The sequence below is a fragment of the Narcine bancroftii genome, chromosome 7 (assembly GCF_036971445.1).
Source record: "Narcine bancroftii isolate sNarBan1 chromosome 7, sNarBan1.hap1, whole genome shotgun sequence".
NCBI classification, from domain to species: Eukaryota; Metazoa; Chordata; class Chondrichthyes; order Torpediniformes; family Narcinidae; genus Narcine; species Narcine bancroftii.
Genome location: NC_091475.1, coordinates 20,913,450 through 20,929,739, shown reverse-complemented (window position 1 = coordinate 20,929,739; position 16,290 = coordinate 20,913,450). Strand labels below are relative to the sequence as shown.

The following is a 16,290-nucleotide window of genomic DNA, read 5'->3' as shown; positions in this document are numbered from 1 at the left end:
GCTGAGTGGGATAATGGATCAATTCATGATGGAATGAATGGTGGAGCAGACATGATGGGCCAAATGGCCTACTTCTGTTCCTATGCCTTGTGCTCTCATGGACTGTGTGCGGCTGTGGGGAAAGGTAAGGGAGGGCAATGGACTGCATAACTCCTTGAAAGAGGTAACACAGGAACAATGAACCATGTGCCTTCTTTGATGCGATAAGATTCCGATTCCAGCTAACTGTTCCACATCAGCATCCCGGCCTCAGTAAAGTACCTAATTCCCTTGCTTTTTAAACCACAACATTTATTGTCTGGGTATCAATGTCTTTGAGGCACCTATTTGTGTCTCTTCTGGTGTCTGTTTTCCTTGTCACTGTCCTTGTCTTAATTACAGAAACGTTGCATTACATTTTTAACAATAGTTTATAAACATTTTTTTGCCTGGCTTGCAATTATAAAACTTTAAGATTATGGTACAGCTAATAGAGTTGCTGTCTCACAGCTCTACTGACCTGCATTCAATCCCGACCCCTCCACCCCCGTGATGTCTGGGTGGAGTTTGCACGTTCTCCCTGCAGCCTTGGCAATTTCCACTTGGTACTCTGGTTTCCGCACATACCCCAGTATCATTCTTGCCTACAGACAAGGGGCAACTTACAGGGTTGGCCCTGTAAGTTGCCCCTTGTCTATAGGCGAGATGGAGACTCTGGAAAGAGATAACACAAAGCAAACATAATGGCATCTACTCAATGGTTGTCCTGAGTCTTCTGTTGCATTGCATTCCCTTATTGACCTGTCCATCTTGGTTCATCACTACTGCCAAAGTGAGGCCCAATGCAAACAAAAGGAAAAACACAATGTATTCTGGCTGGGCATACAATAGCCCGATGATATGAACGTAAGATTTTCTAATTTCAGGCAATGAGTCTGCACTATACCCTATTTTCTCTCTCTGACCCCCCTCCCTTTTATTGTCCACTTCCCCACCCTCCCCCACCATTCTGAACCTCTCCCACTCTTTTGTTCCATCCCCCTCTACCATTGGATTCTATCACTCTCTCCCCTCTCCCACAATTTGCCCCATTTTCTCCCACAATTTGCCCCATTTTCTCCCCCTACCCCCATGTACTTCACTTCCATCTGATTCCAGCACTGAGCTTTTATCTTCTAATCACCCAATTCCCCCTGGGTGACTCATCTTCTCCCCAACTCCTTTGCCTTTCTCTCTCTTTCTCTCTGTCAGGCAACTATGGAAGTGAAGGTATTGGGTGTATTTAAGGCAGAGATTGATAGGTATTTGATGAGTCCGGGCATCAAGGGTTCCTGAGAGAAAGGCTGGGCAGTGGGGCTGAGAGGGAGGATGAATAGTTTGTGATAGAATGACAGAGGAGGCTTGATGGGCCGATTGGCCTACTTTGCTCCTATATCTTGTGATTTCCTAATCCTCTGCCATTGCCCATGATTTTCACTTCTCTCTTGTTCTCCAATCCAATATGGGGCCCATCCCACCCTGTCCTTTGTTCAATGACTTATGTATTTAATCAGTCAGTTTTGGCTCAAACCACTGACCCCTCTCTCTCTTGCACATTTACAGTTGGTGATTGGTGATTTTCTCCAGCAGATTGTGTTTGCCTTCTGATTCCAGTGTCTGCCGTCTCCTGTGCCTCTCCATAATGGGATTAGTGCGGTATTTGTGTAAATGGGTTAACATGGATTGTTTCTTTGTTGCATGGTTCTTTGACTCTAAATAATTAATTTTATTTCCCCAGACCTTCTCATGTCAGACATGACTTGGTCGTTACTGCAGAAAGTTGATGATTGGAGCAAATATTCAAGATTTCAAGATTCAAGAAATCTTTAATATTCAAAGTCTTTGTCATGTAATAAAAACAGTGCAATATTACATGAAATCTGCTTTAGTCTGCCAGAAGTTTGCTGAAGTGCCTCAGTTAGAGAAAGAAAAGCAAAAAAGTGGCCCCCAAGAGACACCGAGGGTCTGTGAATTCACCTCCACCGCTGCCACAACCACTCAGAGTTCTGTCCAAACCATCAGCAGCCCAAACTCCAGATACCAACCTCTGATACGATCAGTGCCCTTGGCACCCTCCTGCATCCTGGCTCCAATACCTGGTACCCCTTCAGCCAGTCTCAATTCAGTCTCCACCTGTCCGCTGCCTGGTGTGAATCCCTCGACTGCAGTAGCCTGCAGACTGCACGGGTTCTTTGCGCCGAATCTCCAACAGCCCACCGCTTGCGAGTTCTTCCGCTGCAAAACCCCTCACTGGTCTGCCATCATGATCACCATCCAGACAAAATTAATTAGTGCGGCACTGAGCTAAAGTTTGAGGGGACAGATATTTAAAATTGAGGTTGGTAGGAATTTTTTCTTACAGAAGGGAAGCGTCATCTGCAATTCTCTATCCTAGAATAATGTAGTGTCTGGATTATGGGAGGTATTTAATGGGGAGATAGATGTTTTGAAAGATCGAGATATTGAGAGCTTTGGGGAACTGGCACATAATGAGTTGCAGCCGATTAAATTAAAATGTAGGACAAGCTTGTAGGGGATGAATGGCCTCTTTCTCCTCTGGTTGTTTTGTGGCAGAGATGCCATCATTCAGATCAAGGCCCCTCATTCAATGCATAAAGTCCAAGAGTAGGGAAATTCTCACTCATGGTCTAAGATCACCAAAAAAAAAGAGATCATTAATTACATTGCTGTTTATGGGATCTTCCTGTGTGCTATTGCCTCACACCTTCTCACAGTAGATCAACAAATGTGTTTCAAAAGTGGCCATTAATCTCCCTCAGGAGGGTATGTGAGATGCAAGTTATTTCTTCCCTCTGTGTTCCTGCCAAAGAAAATGAAGGATATGAACCCATTTGTATTTGTACATAGCTACCGTGTCCTTTTATACATCCTACCTTGTTGGTGGGACTACACAAGACCTGTTCAGGAGTAGCTTCCAACTATCAGACTCTCGAACAACAGACTCAGAGACATGTGCTTTGCTAATCTTTATTACTGAATATTTGTACTTTAGTATTTGCATAGTCAGTTTGTTTACATTTCTTTCTTTTGTTTACCTTTCTTTCTTTGAGTCCAGTGTATGGTAATAAGAAATTCTGCCTGGCCCGCAGGAAAAAGAATCTCAGGGTTGTATGTGATGTCATGTATGTATTTTTGACAATAAATTTGAACTTTGTGCTACCTTTTACCTGGGGCAAGTCCCAATTCAATGCCTTATCTGGGTAAAGATATTCTTATTTCCCTGGTCTCTCAGCACCACACTGGAAGAATTTTCCAACATTTTGCACGATTAAATCTCCGAGCTTGGATTGTTAAACAGTGAGGCAAGGGGTATATGGAGTGAATTGGGCTTGCTTGATCCCACAACTGTTTTCATGACAAGGTCCTAGATTCAAATCACAGTCCAGAGAGACTGCCAATCCAAAGCATGTTACAGCATGAAAACAGTGCATTCAAACAGTTTGTCCATATCAGCTAAATTGTCTAGCTGAGCTAGTCGCTTTTGCCTGTGTTTGAGTCATAGCCCTCTGTACACAGCATGGCTAACATAATGCTGTTACAGTACCAGTGATCAGGACCAGGGTTCTAATCCCATGCTGTCTATAAGGAGTTTGTATCTTCTCCTCGTGTCTGCGTGGGTTTTCCCCAGGGAGTCTGATTTCCTCCCACTGTTTGAAGCGCACTGGAGGCTATGGGTCAATTGGGTTGAAAGGGCCTGTAATTGTGCTGTGTATCTAAATTAAAATTAAATACCTTTGTGACCTACTGCTTTCACCAGCAGTTTGTTGCAAATACCCACCACCTCTGGGTGGTAAAAGTTGGCCCTGGGGTCCCCTGTAAATTTCTCTTCTCACTTTTAACTTAAGCTCTCGACTAAGAGACCTGTGTCCTGTTAAAAAAAAAAGACTGTTATCTATGCCCCCTCATTATTTTGAATGAGAGTTTAATGTCAACCACAAAAGCACATGTTCAGATGAGATGAAAACCTAATGTTGCAGCCTCCCAGTTACATAAAGCACACTAAAAACAATTAAAATCTGAAGATGCTAGGGAGAAAAAAACAATGCCTCGATAAGGTCATCTCTCAGCCTGTTACACTGAAAGGAGAGAAGGCCCAGCCTATCCAATCTCTCCTTCTAATAACTCCTTATAGGCAGCACAGTTTGTATAGTAATTCGTGCAACACCTTTACCGGGGTTTGAATCCAGCACTGTCTGTAAGGAGTTTGTAAGTATGTTCTCCCCATGTCTGCATGGTGTTTCACCAGGGGCTCCAGTTTCCTCTCACTGTTCAAAACATTACCAGCAGTGTAGGTTAATTAGGTGTAAGTTGGGCGGCATGCACAAGTGGGCCGAAATGGCCTGTTACTGTGTCTTATGGCCAAATTAAAAAAAACTCAAACCCTCCAATCCGAGGAACATCGTTCATAATCCTTTCTGCACCCCTTTCATCTTCCAGAGCTGCAGTCAATACTCCCAAGTGTGCTCTCACAAATGTCTTGTACAGTTGTAACACAAGTTGCAAATTTGTGAAATGTCCCATAATTTTGAAAAATACACCGGCCATGATTCACATTGGGGAGCAGACTCATTGGGCTGAATGGCCCAATTCTGCTATGATATCTTATGGTTTTAACTTGTATTTAAATAGAGAACCATTACAAAATATTCTATGTTGCATATAGAAGACACAACAGAGAACAACCTTGATCAATTAAGGCAAACCTGCCATGGTCATCCTCCTTCACCTGGTCTGCCTGTGTTGCCATTTTCAGGGAAATATATAGGTGTATCTCTTGGTCTGCCTGTTCTGCCACAATCTCCAATGCCCTGCCATTTGCTCTGCAAGTCTTGGCTGGTTTAATTTCCCAAAGTGCAACGCCTCACACTCGTCCAAGTTAAATTCCATCTGCCATTCCTTGGCCAACTTCTCTAGTCGATCTGAATCCTGTTGTAATCTCAGACAACCTTCCTCGCTGTCCATGAAACCACCTATTTTGTGCCATCCACAAACTTAGTGCCAACTGCATTCCCTTCCAAATCATTAATGTAGATGACGAGGAACAGTTGACCCACCACCAGTTCCTGTGGCACACGAATGGTCACAGGTCTCCCATATGAAAAGCTACTACCCTCTGACTCCTTCCTCACTTGCCAATCTTGTATCCAATTGGCTATTTCAAGTCATCAAGTTTATTGTCATCTGATTGCACAAGTACAACCTGACAAAACACCATTCTCTGGTCCTCGATGCAAAACACACAGACATACATCCAGACATAGCATACACACAAATAAACAATACATATACAGGACAAGTATCTTTTTCTTTGGCTTGGCTTCGCGGACGAAGATTTATGGAGGGGGTAAAAAGTCCACGTCAGCTGCAGGCTCGTTTGTGGCTGACCAGTCCGATGCGGGACAGGCAGACACGATTGCAGCGGTTGCAAGGGAAAATTGGTTGGTTGGGGTTGGGTGTTGGGTTTTTCCTCCTTTGCCTTTTGTCAGTGAGGTGGGCTCTGCGGTCTTCTTCAAAGGAGGCTGCTGCCCGCCAAACTGTGAGGCGCCAAGATGCACGGTTTGAGGCGTTATCAGCCCACTGGCGGTGGTCAATGTGGCAGGCACCAAGAGATTTCTTTAGGCAGTCCTTGTACCTTTTCTTTGGTGCACCTCTGTCACGGTGGCCAGTGGAGAGCTCGCCATATAATACGATCTTGGGAAGGCGATGGTCCTCCATTCTGGAGACGTGACCCATCCAGCGCAGCTGAATCTTCAGCAGCGTGGACTCGATGCTGTCGACCTCTGCCATCTCGAGTACCTCGACGTTAGGGGTGTGAGCGCTCCAATGGATGTTGAGGATGGAGCGGAGACAACGCTGGTGGAAGCGTTCTAGGAGCCGTAGGTGGTGCCGGTAGAGGACCCATGATTCGGAGCCGAACAGGAGTGTGGGTATGACAACGGCTCTGTATACGCTTATCTTTGTGAGGTTTTTCAGTTGGTTGTTTTTCCAGACTCTTTTGTGTAGTCTTCCAAAGGCGCTATTTGCCTTGGCGAGTCTGTTGTCTATCTCATTGTCGATCCTTGCATCTGATGAAATGGTGCAGCCGAGATAGGTAAACTGGTTGACCGTTTTGAGTTTTGTGTGCCCGATGGAGATGTGGGGGGGCTGGTAGTCATGGTGGGGAGCTGGCTGATGGAGGACCTCAGTTTTCTTCAGGCTGACTTCCAGGCCAAACATTTTGGCAGTTTCCGCAAAGCAGGACGTCAAGCGCTGAAGAGCTGGCTCTGAATGGGCAACTAAAGCGGCATCATCTGCAAAGAGTAGTTCACGGACAAGTTTCTCTTGTGTCTTGGTGTGAGCTTGCAGGCGCCTCAGATTGAAGAGACTGCCATCCGTGCGGTACCGGATGTAAACAGCGTCTTCATTGTCTTTGCCCTCAGACAGCTCCAAGAAAAGTGCAGAGAACAAAACAAAGGACTCTACATCACCTTTGTTGACCTCACCAAAGCCTTCGACACCGTGAGCAGGAAAGGGCTTTGGCAAATACTAGAGCGCATCGGATGTCCCCCAAAGTTCCTCAACATGATTATCCAACTGCACGAAAACCAACAAGGTCGGGTCAGATACAGCAATGAGCTCTCTGAACCCTTCTCCATTAACAATGGCGTGAAGCAAGGCTGTGTTCTCGCACCAACCCTCTTTTCAATCTTCTTCAGCATGATGCTGAACCAAGCCATGAAAGGACAAGTATTCTCATATATAAATAAATATTGTTTAATAAATATGAGAGTCTCAGATGGTTAGAGTGAGCCATTCCTTTGGTCGTTCAGCATTCTCACTGCCTGTGGAAAGAAGCTTCTCCTCAGCCTGGGGGTGCTGGCTCTGATCCTCCTTTATCTCATCCCTGATAGGAGCAGCTGAAAGATGCTGTGTGTGGGAGTTCCACATAGATTCAATGTGATCTAAATTTCCACACTAATCCAGTAAACAATCCAGCAGTTTTGTGATTGTAAATATCAATACCCTTTATTTACTTTTTTTACAGACTGATGATCTGTGGGATTCAAACATACAAATAAAGATTATTAGGCCATGTTTCTCTATGACTAATCTTGCAACATCGTTTCCATTATGGCAGCACACAAACTTGGAAAGACTCAGTAGGTCAGGCAGCATTCACGAAAAACAATAGAGAGTTGGCAGATGACACAAAGATTGGGGGCATTGTGGACAGGGAAGAAGATTTTCAAACCTTGCAAAGGGATCTAGACCAGCTGGAAAAATGGGCTGAAAAATGAGAGATGGTATTCAATGCAGACAAGGGTGATGTGTGGCATTTTGGAAGGACAAACCAAGAAAGGACAAACAAGATAAATGGTAGGGTGCTGAGGAGTGCAGTAAGATTCAAATTTTGGTCATAAAGACAGTGTAATATTAAAGAAAATATGTTTTTGTCTGCCGTAAGGCAGACTGATTCACCATCAGCAGAAATTGCCTGAACCACCTCTTACAGTCAGAAAAAAGAAGCAAAAAAGTCGCCTCAGAGTCACTGTGTGTCCATTGATTGGTCTCCAGCCACACAGGATCCAATCCACACCATCAGCAGGTGGCACAGTTATCTGGAAATACAGATACATAGTTCCCTGAAAGTGGCATCACAGGTGGATAGGGTTATAAAGAAAGCTTTTGTCCTTTCATAAATCAAAGTATTGAATATAGGAGTTGGGATGTTATGGTAATGTTGTATGAGACATTGAGGCCAAATTTGAAGCATTATGTGCAATTTTGGTCACCTAACTGCAGGAAAGCTGTCAATAAGATTGAATGAGTGCAGAGAAAATTCACTAGGATGTTGCCCAGACTTTAGGAACTGTGTTGCAGGGAAAGGTTAAACAGGATAGGACTTTATTCCCTGATGCATAGAAGAGAGAATTGATAGTGTTATTTAAATTGAGGGTTTTTTTTCCCACTGAGGGTAGATGAGATAAACCAGATGACATGGGTCAAGAGTGAAAGGGGAAAAGTCCAGGAAGAACATTTGGGGTAAGATCTTCACACAAGGAGTGTGGAATGAGTTGCCAGCTGAAATGTTGAACACAGACTAAATTTTGACATTTAAGAAGAATTTGAACAGGTACATGGATGGGAGGGGTATGGATGGCTAGGGACTGGGTGCAGGTCAGTGGGACTCTGCAGAAAAATAGTTCCACACAGACTAAAAGGGGCAAGGAGCTTGCTTCCTTGCTGTAATGTTCTAAGGTTCATGTTTTGGGCCGAAAGCCCCTCATCAGAATTCCTTTCCACAGATACTGCCCATTCCGCTGAATTGCTTCAGCATTTTGTGTATTGCTCCAGGTTTCCAGCATTTGCAGTCACTCTTGTTTGCTTCAACTGTAAATGTGGACACCAATATTTGGATTCAATGTAGGATGTCCCCTCAAACCTGCTCCACCATTCAATATCATGGCTGATCTAAATATAGCCTTGAATCTTCACTCGTGCTCAATGCCTGTAACCTTATGTACCTTTATCAACCATCTGTCTCCTTCCATCATAGAAATATTCAAATTTCTACTTCACAGCTCTTTGAGGACAATAGAGGCAGAGGCATGGATAAGTAGAATCAATTGAATTGAGTAGATGATGCTCCTTTTCAATTTTGTTTTCTGGTTGAGCACAGAGACCCAGGTTAGAATCTGGCGCTATCGCTCAGGAGCTTGTTCACAGTTCAAGTTCATATTTGTTGTCAGAATACATATCTGACATCACATACAACTCTGAGATTTTTTTTCCAGCGAGCCAGGCAGAATAACCACTTTTCAGTGGATGTAACTGTACTCAAGAAAAAGTTACAGATAGAAATTGATACTAAGAAAAAAATTAAATCAACTGCAATACATAAAAAAAGTTCCATTAATAAATGATGTGGAAAGTAAAAGTCCTTAAATGTTTGAGTCTGATGGTGGAGGGGGTAACAACTATTCCCAAAGTTTTTGAGCTGCAAATGTGGTGGACATAAATATTTATACCTTTTCCTGATGGCCAGCAGCAAGAACAGAGCATGTGCTGGGTGGTGTGGATCCTTGGTGATCGCTGCTGCTCCGATGACAGGGTGCCCTGTAGTTGTTCTGAATGGTGGGGAGAGTTCTGCCTGTGAAGTCCTGGGCTGTTGTCCACTACCTTTTGCAGGGCTTTCTGCCCAGACATATTAGTGCCCCCGTGCCGGACCATGATGCAGGCGGTCAGCACACTTTTCACTACACCTCCACAGATGTTTGCCAAGGCATCCAATGACTACCAAATTTCCCCAAGCTCCTGTGGAGGTATATAGGCACTGACTTGCTTTATTCACTTTGACATTAGTGTGATAGGTCCAGTAAGGGCCTTGAAGAGAGTGACTCCCAGGAACTTAAATGTGCCCACCCTCTCCACCACTGATGGTCACCTCCCTAAACTCTCGTTGGTCCTGAATGTTAGGTGGTTGTGGGTACATCTCTCAGTCAAGATTTTCATCTCCCCCTACCCCTGTACGCTGAGTCCTCACCGTGTTCTTCCAGTGTCTCTCCGTGCTCCGGTTTCCAATCACCCTTCGAAAACGTACGGGGTTTGTAGGTTAATTGGATGACATGGGTTTCAAGGGCCGTGTTGGTGTCGCTACAAATTAAACGAGCAAGATGTCCACTGTGAGCGACGAGCTAACAATGTCTGTTTTGTGCTCATCTTGCAGCCAGGACCTCGGAGGATCCTCGGACGTTCCGGGAGAGACTGGAAATGGAAGTGTCCTTGCATCCCTGGAGTAGGCTCGTGGCTGGATACCCCTGGGTGAGCGCCGCCCGCACTTCGTAACTCGCAGAGCCGGAGGTGTTGGACGGAAGGTTCTCCTTGCCCGCATCTTGCAATGGCTCCACGGAATCCCAGCCTCCTGCTCCCCACAGACGCGCTCTCACTGGACACGGACCCTGCAAAGAAGTGGCCCAGACACTGAACGGACTTGTGGTTTGCCCAAGGAGACTTTGGCTTGTTGGTTCTGCGTTTGCCTCTTCCATACCTTTGGCTTCGCGCGTTGCTTGAACATGACCCATGGAGAGGAGCTGTCCTCTGACATGAACCAGGATCCCGTCGTGCTAACTTACCTCGAGAGCGTCCTAATGCACCGAGCTGCGGCAGCAAGCGCTGGCGCCTCGCCCAGCAAGAGCGGCCCCGAGGCGCCGGCCCGTCCGGGAGTGGCTGTCTCCATCCCCCGCCACCCTCCGACCCCATCCCCGCCCAGAGCCGCCAGCACCGGGTCGGCGCTCAACGTCAAGAAGGCGAGACTGCTCCAGGGCGAGACGTGGGACGGGGCCAAGCGGAGGAGGATGGCGGGCGGTCAAGAGGGCAAGAGAGAGGAACCATCGCCGCAGCCACCCCATAGCACGCTGCTAGCTTCCCTGCTCCAGTCCTTCAGCTCCAGTTTGCAGGAACAGCAGCGGGGCTTGTCCCCGGGAAGCCGTGCGTCTTCGCCCGAGCAGGACGACGACGAACCCAGGGGTGGCGGCAGGCTGGGCGGCCGGAGAGCCGAGGAAGCCCGGCGAGGCAGCCCGTCGGTGGCCGCCGCCGCCCCGCGCCTGTCGTGCTCGGCTCGGCTGAAAGCGGTGGCGAGCATGGTGGGCAAAGGCTCGGGAACTCCCAGCTCGCCTAAACCCAGCGCCGCTTGCAGCCAGCTGGCCCTGCTCCTCTCCAGCGACTGCCAGCTCCAGCAGTACTCCCGGGCACGTTCCCTGGAGCCGTCGGCCAGCCAGCGACTGGCCGCGATCGCCAGCAAGAAGCAAGCCGGCGGTGCGCCGGAACGGCCGACCGCCAAGAGTCCTTCGGCGCCCCGGGACAAGGCGAGCCGCTCTCCCGCTTCCCCCGGCGCTGGAAGCAGCCTCCTGATGCACCTTCTCAACTCGCCCAAACCTCAAGAGGCCAACGGACACGGGTGGGTGGCCGGAGGGGAACCGGGGTGCCGCGCCAGGAGCCGCCAGCCCGTCTTCAACAGGGAGGAAGGACGGGGAGAGCCGAGACCCTGCGCTCCCATGGACCTGTCCTTCAAGCCCAGGTCGTGCGATCCGGTGACCTTGCAGTCCAGCAGCCTGGAACAAATGACCGAGTCCCTGCTCTTCAGCTGGAACCCCAAGGGTCCGGGGATGAAAGGTCCTGAGATCAAGCAAGACGAGGAGGACTGTCCCGAAACCAAGAGCCACCACAAGGTCACCCTACTGCAGTTACTGTTGGGACACCACAGCGGTCCCAAGGGCAGCATAACACCCGAACTCAGCGCCGATACCCCGCCGCCTGTACCCCTCTGCAGACGGTCCAGCCTCCTGGAACCCTTCCCTCCCCCTTCCTCCCGGCCAGAGAAAAGCCCGTCTCAGCAGTCCCGCTCGACCCCCAGCAGCCGCCTCTCGCCTGCCGACAGCGCCGCCCGCACCTTTTCGGCGCCAGGAGATCCCTCGAGAAAGACTCCGCTGCAGAGTCCGGCCGCTGCCGAGCCGGCCAAAGCCCATCGCTTCCTGGAGCAGCCGCTGGCTTGCGAGTCTCCCCGGGCCGCCCCGTTCCCCAAGCCGCTCTTCGCTCTGGAGCTTCGCCAGGGCAGCCCGGCGGCTCCGTTAACCGGCGACGACCGTCTCTCCAACTTCTCCTTCAGCGCCAGTAAACTGCTGCACGACTTGGCCCACACCGGCTCGCACAAGTCCCCCGAGCCGTCCCCCGTGGATTCCGAGCTCAGGGGCGGCCTGGAGCCCAAGCTGGCCAAGGATTGCGCAGGACCCCCGCTCGGCTTCCAGGTGAGCGACCCCGGAGCGGGGCAAGAGCGAGCAACGCTCCAGCCAGTCTCCGGGAGAGCAGCGCCCGACCTCGACCACCTCCTGGAAAGACGCAGCGTCCTCCAACTCCTGCTGAGGAGCACGGAGAAGGAACGGGTCACCCAGGACCATTCCCGGGGCAGGCGAGGAGAGCAGGTCGCCCAGGAGGAGAGGCGCGGTGGCGCCGAAGCCATCTCCGTGGTCAAGGTCAAGACGGAACCCATCGAGGAAGAGACCAGAGCGGACCAGAGCGCCAGGTGCCAGCCGGCAGCGTTGGGGGAAGCCCCGGAGAACTGCTTGCCGCTGGACATCGTCAAGCAAGAGGTGGGGTCGCCTCGTCCACCTCCTCTCCCTGCCCCGAGCCACGCCGTCTCCAGGGGAGGTGTCCTCAGCCAATTGCTCCTGCGAGACAGCTCCGGGCCGATGGATAATTACCCCCCTCGCGGGCAACCGGGTCCGGAGGCGCCGTCTGCCCATTCCAACCCTTGCCCCGTGGCCAGGGTGAGGCACTTGCACCCCGGCTCGCCGACCGAACTCTGGGACTTGCAGAAGAAGCCGGTGGCTCTGAATGGTCACGCTTTCAGCTCCAACGGCCTGTCCGAGCCGGGGGTCGGTGCCAGGGGCCGCTGCAAAGCGCTGGAAGGTCAGTGCGGACACGGCGGGGCGGAGGCCGAGCCCCGCGGCGATCTGAAGGGTGCGCAAGGCTTCAACGTGTTGAAGCAGCTGCTGCTCTCGGAGAACGGCATCAAAGTGTTGTCCCAGCACCGGACGCTGCAGAACGGTGTCTCGCCGGGCCACTCTGCCAAACTTCCCGGCCCCGACCCCTTTCACAGGGAGCGCGAACTGAGGAGGAACGGGAAGGAAAGCCCAGTGGACGTGGAGCTCGCCAGGTCCCCGGGGAACATCCGGCTCCCTCAAGCCCAGAGGGGGACGCTGCCCGAACCCCCCTGGCTGACCAAAGCCAACCCTATTCTCTACTACATGCTGCAGAGGGGTGGGGGCGAGGCTCAGCCGCTTGGTCTCAGCGCCCCGCGGGCGGGCGAAGGAGAGGCGACGGCCAGGAAGGAGAGGAAGAGACCGCCGCAGCGTTGGGAGGCCGAGAGGCGAGACGGGCCGGGCTGGGTGAAGGAAGAACCCATGGAACCTCTGCCTTGCTTCGGCTCCCACCCTGCCCAGCCACCGCCAAGTCCCGGGCAGATCCTGGAGAAAGTAGGCGCTATCAAACGGGAGCCCGACTGAAGAGAGACCTCGAGCGCAAGCAAAATTAACAAAAAGACAAACAAGAAGACAATCTTGTTCCTGGGACCTGGTCTTGTGCAATACCCTCCGGGTCGACTAACAGAAGGGCAAATGCTGCATATATATAATATATAGAGATAAATGTATATCATATATATACCAGCAATAAGAGACAGCTTGCTGGAGGACGTGCTCATGTTTGGGACTTGTATCTGTTGTCAGGAATGTCAAAGTATTGGGATCTACCAATTTTTATATTATAATTTTATATATAGATATATATTATACACACACACTCACACACACAGTTACTACAAGGCAGATGAAGCCTGTTCTGTCTGATCAGCATGAGGATCGGAGTGGGTGTGCTAGCAATGACTGCTGGACCTGTCGGTCGAGAAGGGAGAGTCCTTGATACCACGGGGTCTCGCTCAGCGTCGCCCCCCCCCCCCAACACTCTCCGCCGGGGTCCCAGCTCTCTGCACTGAGTTCCCCTCGGGCCGGGTCCCCTAGCAGTGGGACCATGTGGCCCCGTCGAAGGTTACTCGCCTTTGCAACTATCTGTTCATCCCTCCACCACCCCCTCCTCCTCTTCTCTCGATACCCCTCTTTAGGTGTCCTGTCCCGTTTTCAATAAATTGATTTTTGTTTAATTAAACCTCTTCTGTGTATAGGGTTGGGGGTAGGCGTGGGAATAGCGAGATTGTAGTGGAGAGAGGGGGTTACTTTAGGGTGGTGCAAACTCCCATCTCTCTCCGATACTTTTTTTTTAAATGTCGTGGCTCGTTCAAAAGCACCTTAACGCAGGAGATCTCTCCGCGCGTAAAACCGTGCGTAAAAGCAACTGTTTTGGGCCTGGTGTTGGTCCATGCGAGCGAACATTCTCATCAGCAATTATTTCCCCCACCATTGATTTTATTTTTCACACCTCTTTCTCTGTGTGTGTGTGTCTCTCTCTCTTGCTCCGTCAGGAGATGGCATCTTCCGAGATTTGCCCCGCTTGTACATTGACTGTATAATGTGTACATACACAGTGCCCGTACGGATGTTGGATGGGGAAAGATGCCTATTTTGTGTTGCATGTGTCTGCATTTGCAAGTGTTAAATATTGTATAGTTATATATGCATATTTTGTCCGACCTCTTGTTAAAACTTGTTAAAGAACCCCTCTAATCTCCGCAATCCGCATGAGACAAAAAGCATGTGGAATTCCTATGCACAAGTGTGATGTGTTTATTAAAAAGTACAAGATTTAAAAAAAAGGAGAGAAAAAGAGAATTTAATGTCTTAATAATCTAATTTTAATTACTTAATCGGTCTGTACATGGTGTACCAGTGTGCTTCTCACTGTAGACGGAGCTTGCAGGGTATATTTTGAAACTTTAAAAAAAATGTTTTAACCAATTTATATTTCCATCCCCTTTCCCTCCTCGTTGTGCTGGAACTCGTTCTGGCAAATCGAAAGAGGGAATTTATTTATGTATTTATCTTACAAAGTGAAGTCATGGTTGGCGTGGCGTTGACATCAGTTCCCACCTCTCGATGCCGCTTCAGCCTGGAGCCCCTGTAGGAAATTCCTTTCTACAATCAGACAGACTCACACAGTCTGGTTCCTGATCCGACAAGAGTATTGGTCAGTGTGGAAGATTGCTCCTCCCGAATGGAGCTTGTTTGACAGTGAACCATTGCGGTCCACGCCCCTTCGAGTGCTAGAGACCACCAGAAGGCAGATCAAAGTGATAAGGGACAGGTGCGGGATTCTGGGAGCCAGTGGAACTTGAATTGGTTGTTAGATGTACCAAGAAAAAAGCTTTTTTTATTTTTGTTGCTACCCAGGCAAGTCAACCCATCCGTGAGCACAGCAGAGACCTGGGATAATTGGTGGATGGTTTGTTGTCTGGTCTCCATTGGTTGGTTGGGTGATTGAGATCCTCATTGATAGTGTGTGCCAGACCAGCCATTTGGTGTCCCATAGGGCAACAACTGACCCGCTTTCCCCTCTGTGTTGGAGAAATAGTTCTGACAGTCTTATTTCCCTTCATTTGCTGATGGGCCATTCCAGTTAGCAACAGGGAGAAAGTCAGGCACATGAGAGCCAATCACAAGTTTATTTTAAGTTTTGGAATGAAAGTTGATTTTCCTGTAAATATCTGGATTTACTTTTTTTTTGTTTCTGAAGAAAAACACCAGTAAACAATGGAAAAGTTTAGGTTTTTTTTAAGTGTTTCAATACAATTAGCATTTTGGGTTTTATTTGAACTTTTATGAGATATTGCTCCTTATCTAATACAAACTGTGAGAACTGTACCAGTTTTTTTTGTACTCTGCAAAAAATAAATAAACTTTGGAATGAGAGGTGTCTTAATGCTGGATGTCTTCACACTTTTCCTCCCTCTTCTGAGCAAACACAAGCACTTTGCAAAAGCTCTAAAAAGTCAACAGCAAGAAGTTCCTTCGCCCTCCCAGAGATCATCTTCTCAGCCAGTTCCTTCAGGAATCAGGATGACTTGATCCCGCTCGAGTTCTGTGGTACCCGTGGATAAAGCTGAATGTGGGATTTGCAGACCCTTCCACAGATGAGGCAGGTGTGTGGACGATTGGTTTGTGAGGTGGTGCCTTCCTTCAGCTGTGTGCTCCCAGCACATGGGTTGAGATGCTCAACGCCATCCTGAAAGGTGCTGCTTCAGTTACAGTCCCAGGCCAAGGATTCACATGATCCGATGAGGATGTTGCAATTTTTCAAGAATATCAACACACTTCCAAATTGTTTCCTCTGTTTACCTGGTAATCCCTTTGAGTGTAAGATTATGAGGGGTGTAGATAGAGTGGACAGCCAGCACCTTTTTAATTTTGCAATTAAAAAAAATAATTTAGATATATAGCACGGTAACAGGCTCTTCTGGTCCATGAGCCCATAGTGCCCAATTACCCCATTATCCTATGACCCTGCTACATTTTGAAGGATGGAAGGAAACCGGAGCAGTCAGAGAAAACACGTGCAGCTACAGGGAGAACGTACATACTCCTTACAGACAACGAGGGTGCATTATGTGGTGCATCATCAGAAGTTGTTAATGGAAGCAGGTGACATGCTGTTTCCCAACAGTTGTATCCCTCAACCACTCTCTCCCTCTTGCTCCTATTTTCTGTTTGTATATATTATATGTTAGCTTTCTGTTTGTTATGTGATGATGACCAGAACTCCCATAGA

General features: G+C 48.8%; 1 protein-coding gene across 7 annotated transcripts in view; it reads left to right on the top strand.

Annotated features, from left to right (window-relative positions):
• nrip1a (nuclear receptor interacting protein 1a) overlaps nt 1-15,434 on the top strand; it is a 116,376-nt gene extending 100,942 nt beyond the window's left edge. For 6 of the 7 annotated variants that reach the window (XM_069889042.1, XM_069889037.1, XM_069889041.1 and 3 more), the window contains one exon: nt 9,746-15,434. In XM_069889042.1, coding sequence (XP_069745143.1) covers nt 10,092-13,079 — 2,988 coding nt within the window. In that variant the 5' untranslated portion in view covers nt 9,746-10,091 and the 3' untranslated portion in view covers nt 13,080-15,434. Of the gene's footprint in view, nt 1-1,581; nt 1,675-9,745 lie in introns of all 7 variants that reach the window. The other variant, XM_069889043.1, reaches the window with a different exon arrangement.
• Nucleotides 15,435-16,290: the final 856 nt, after the last annotated feature.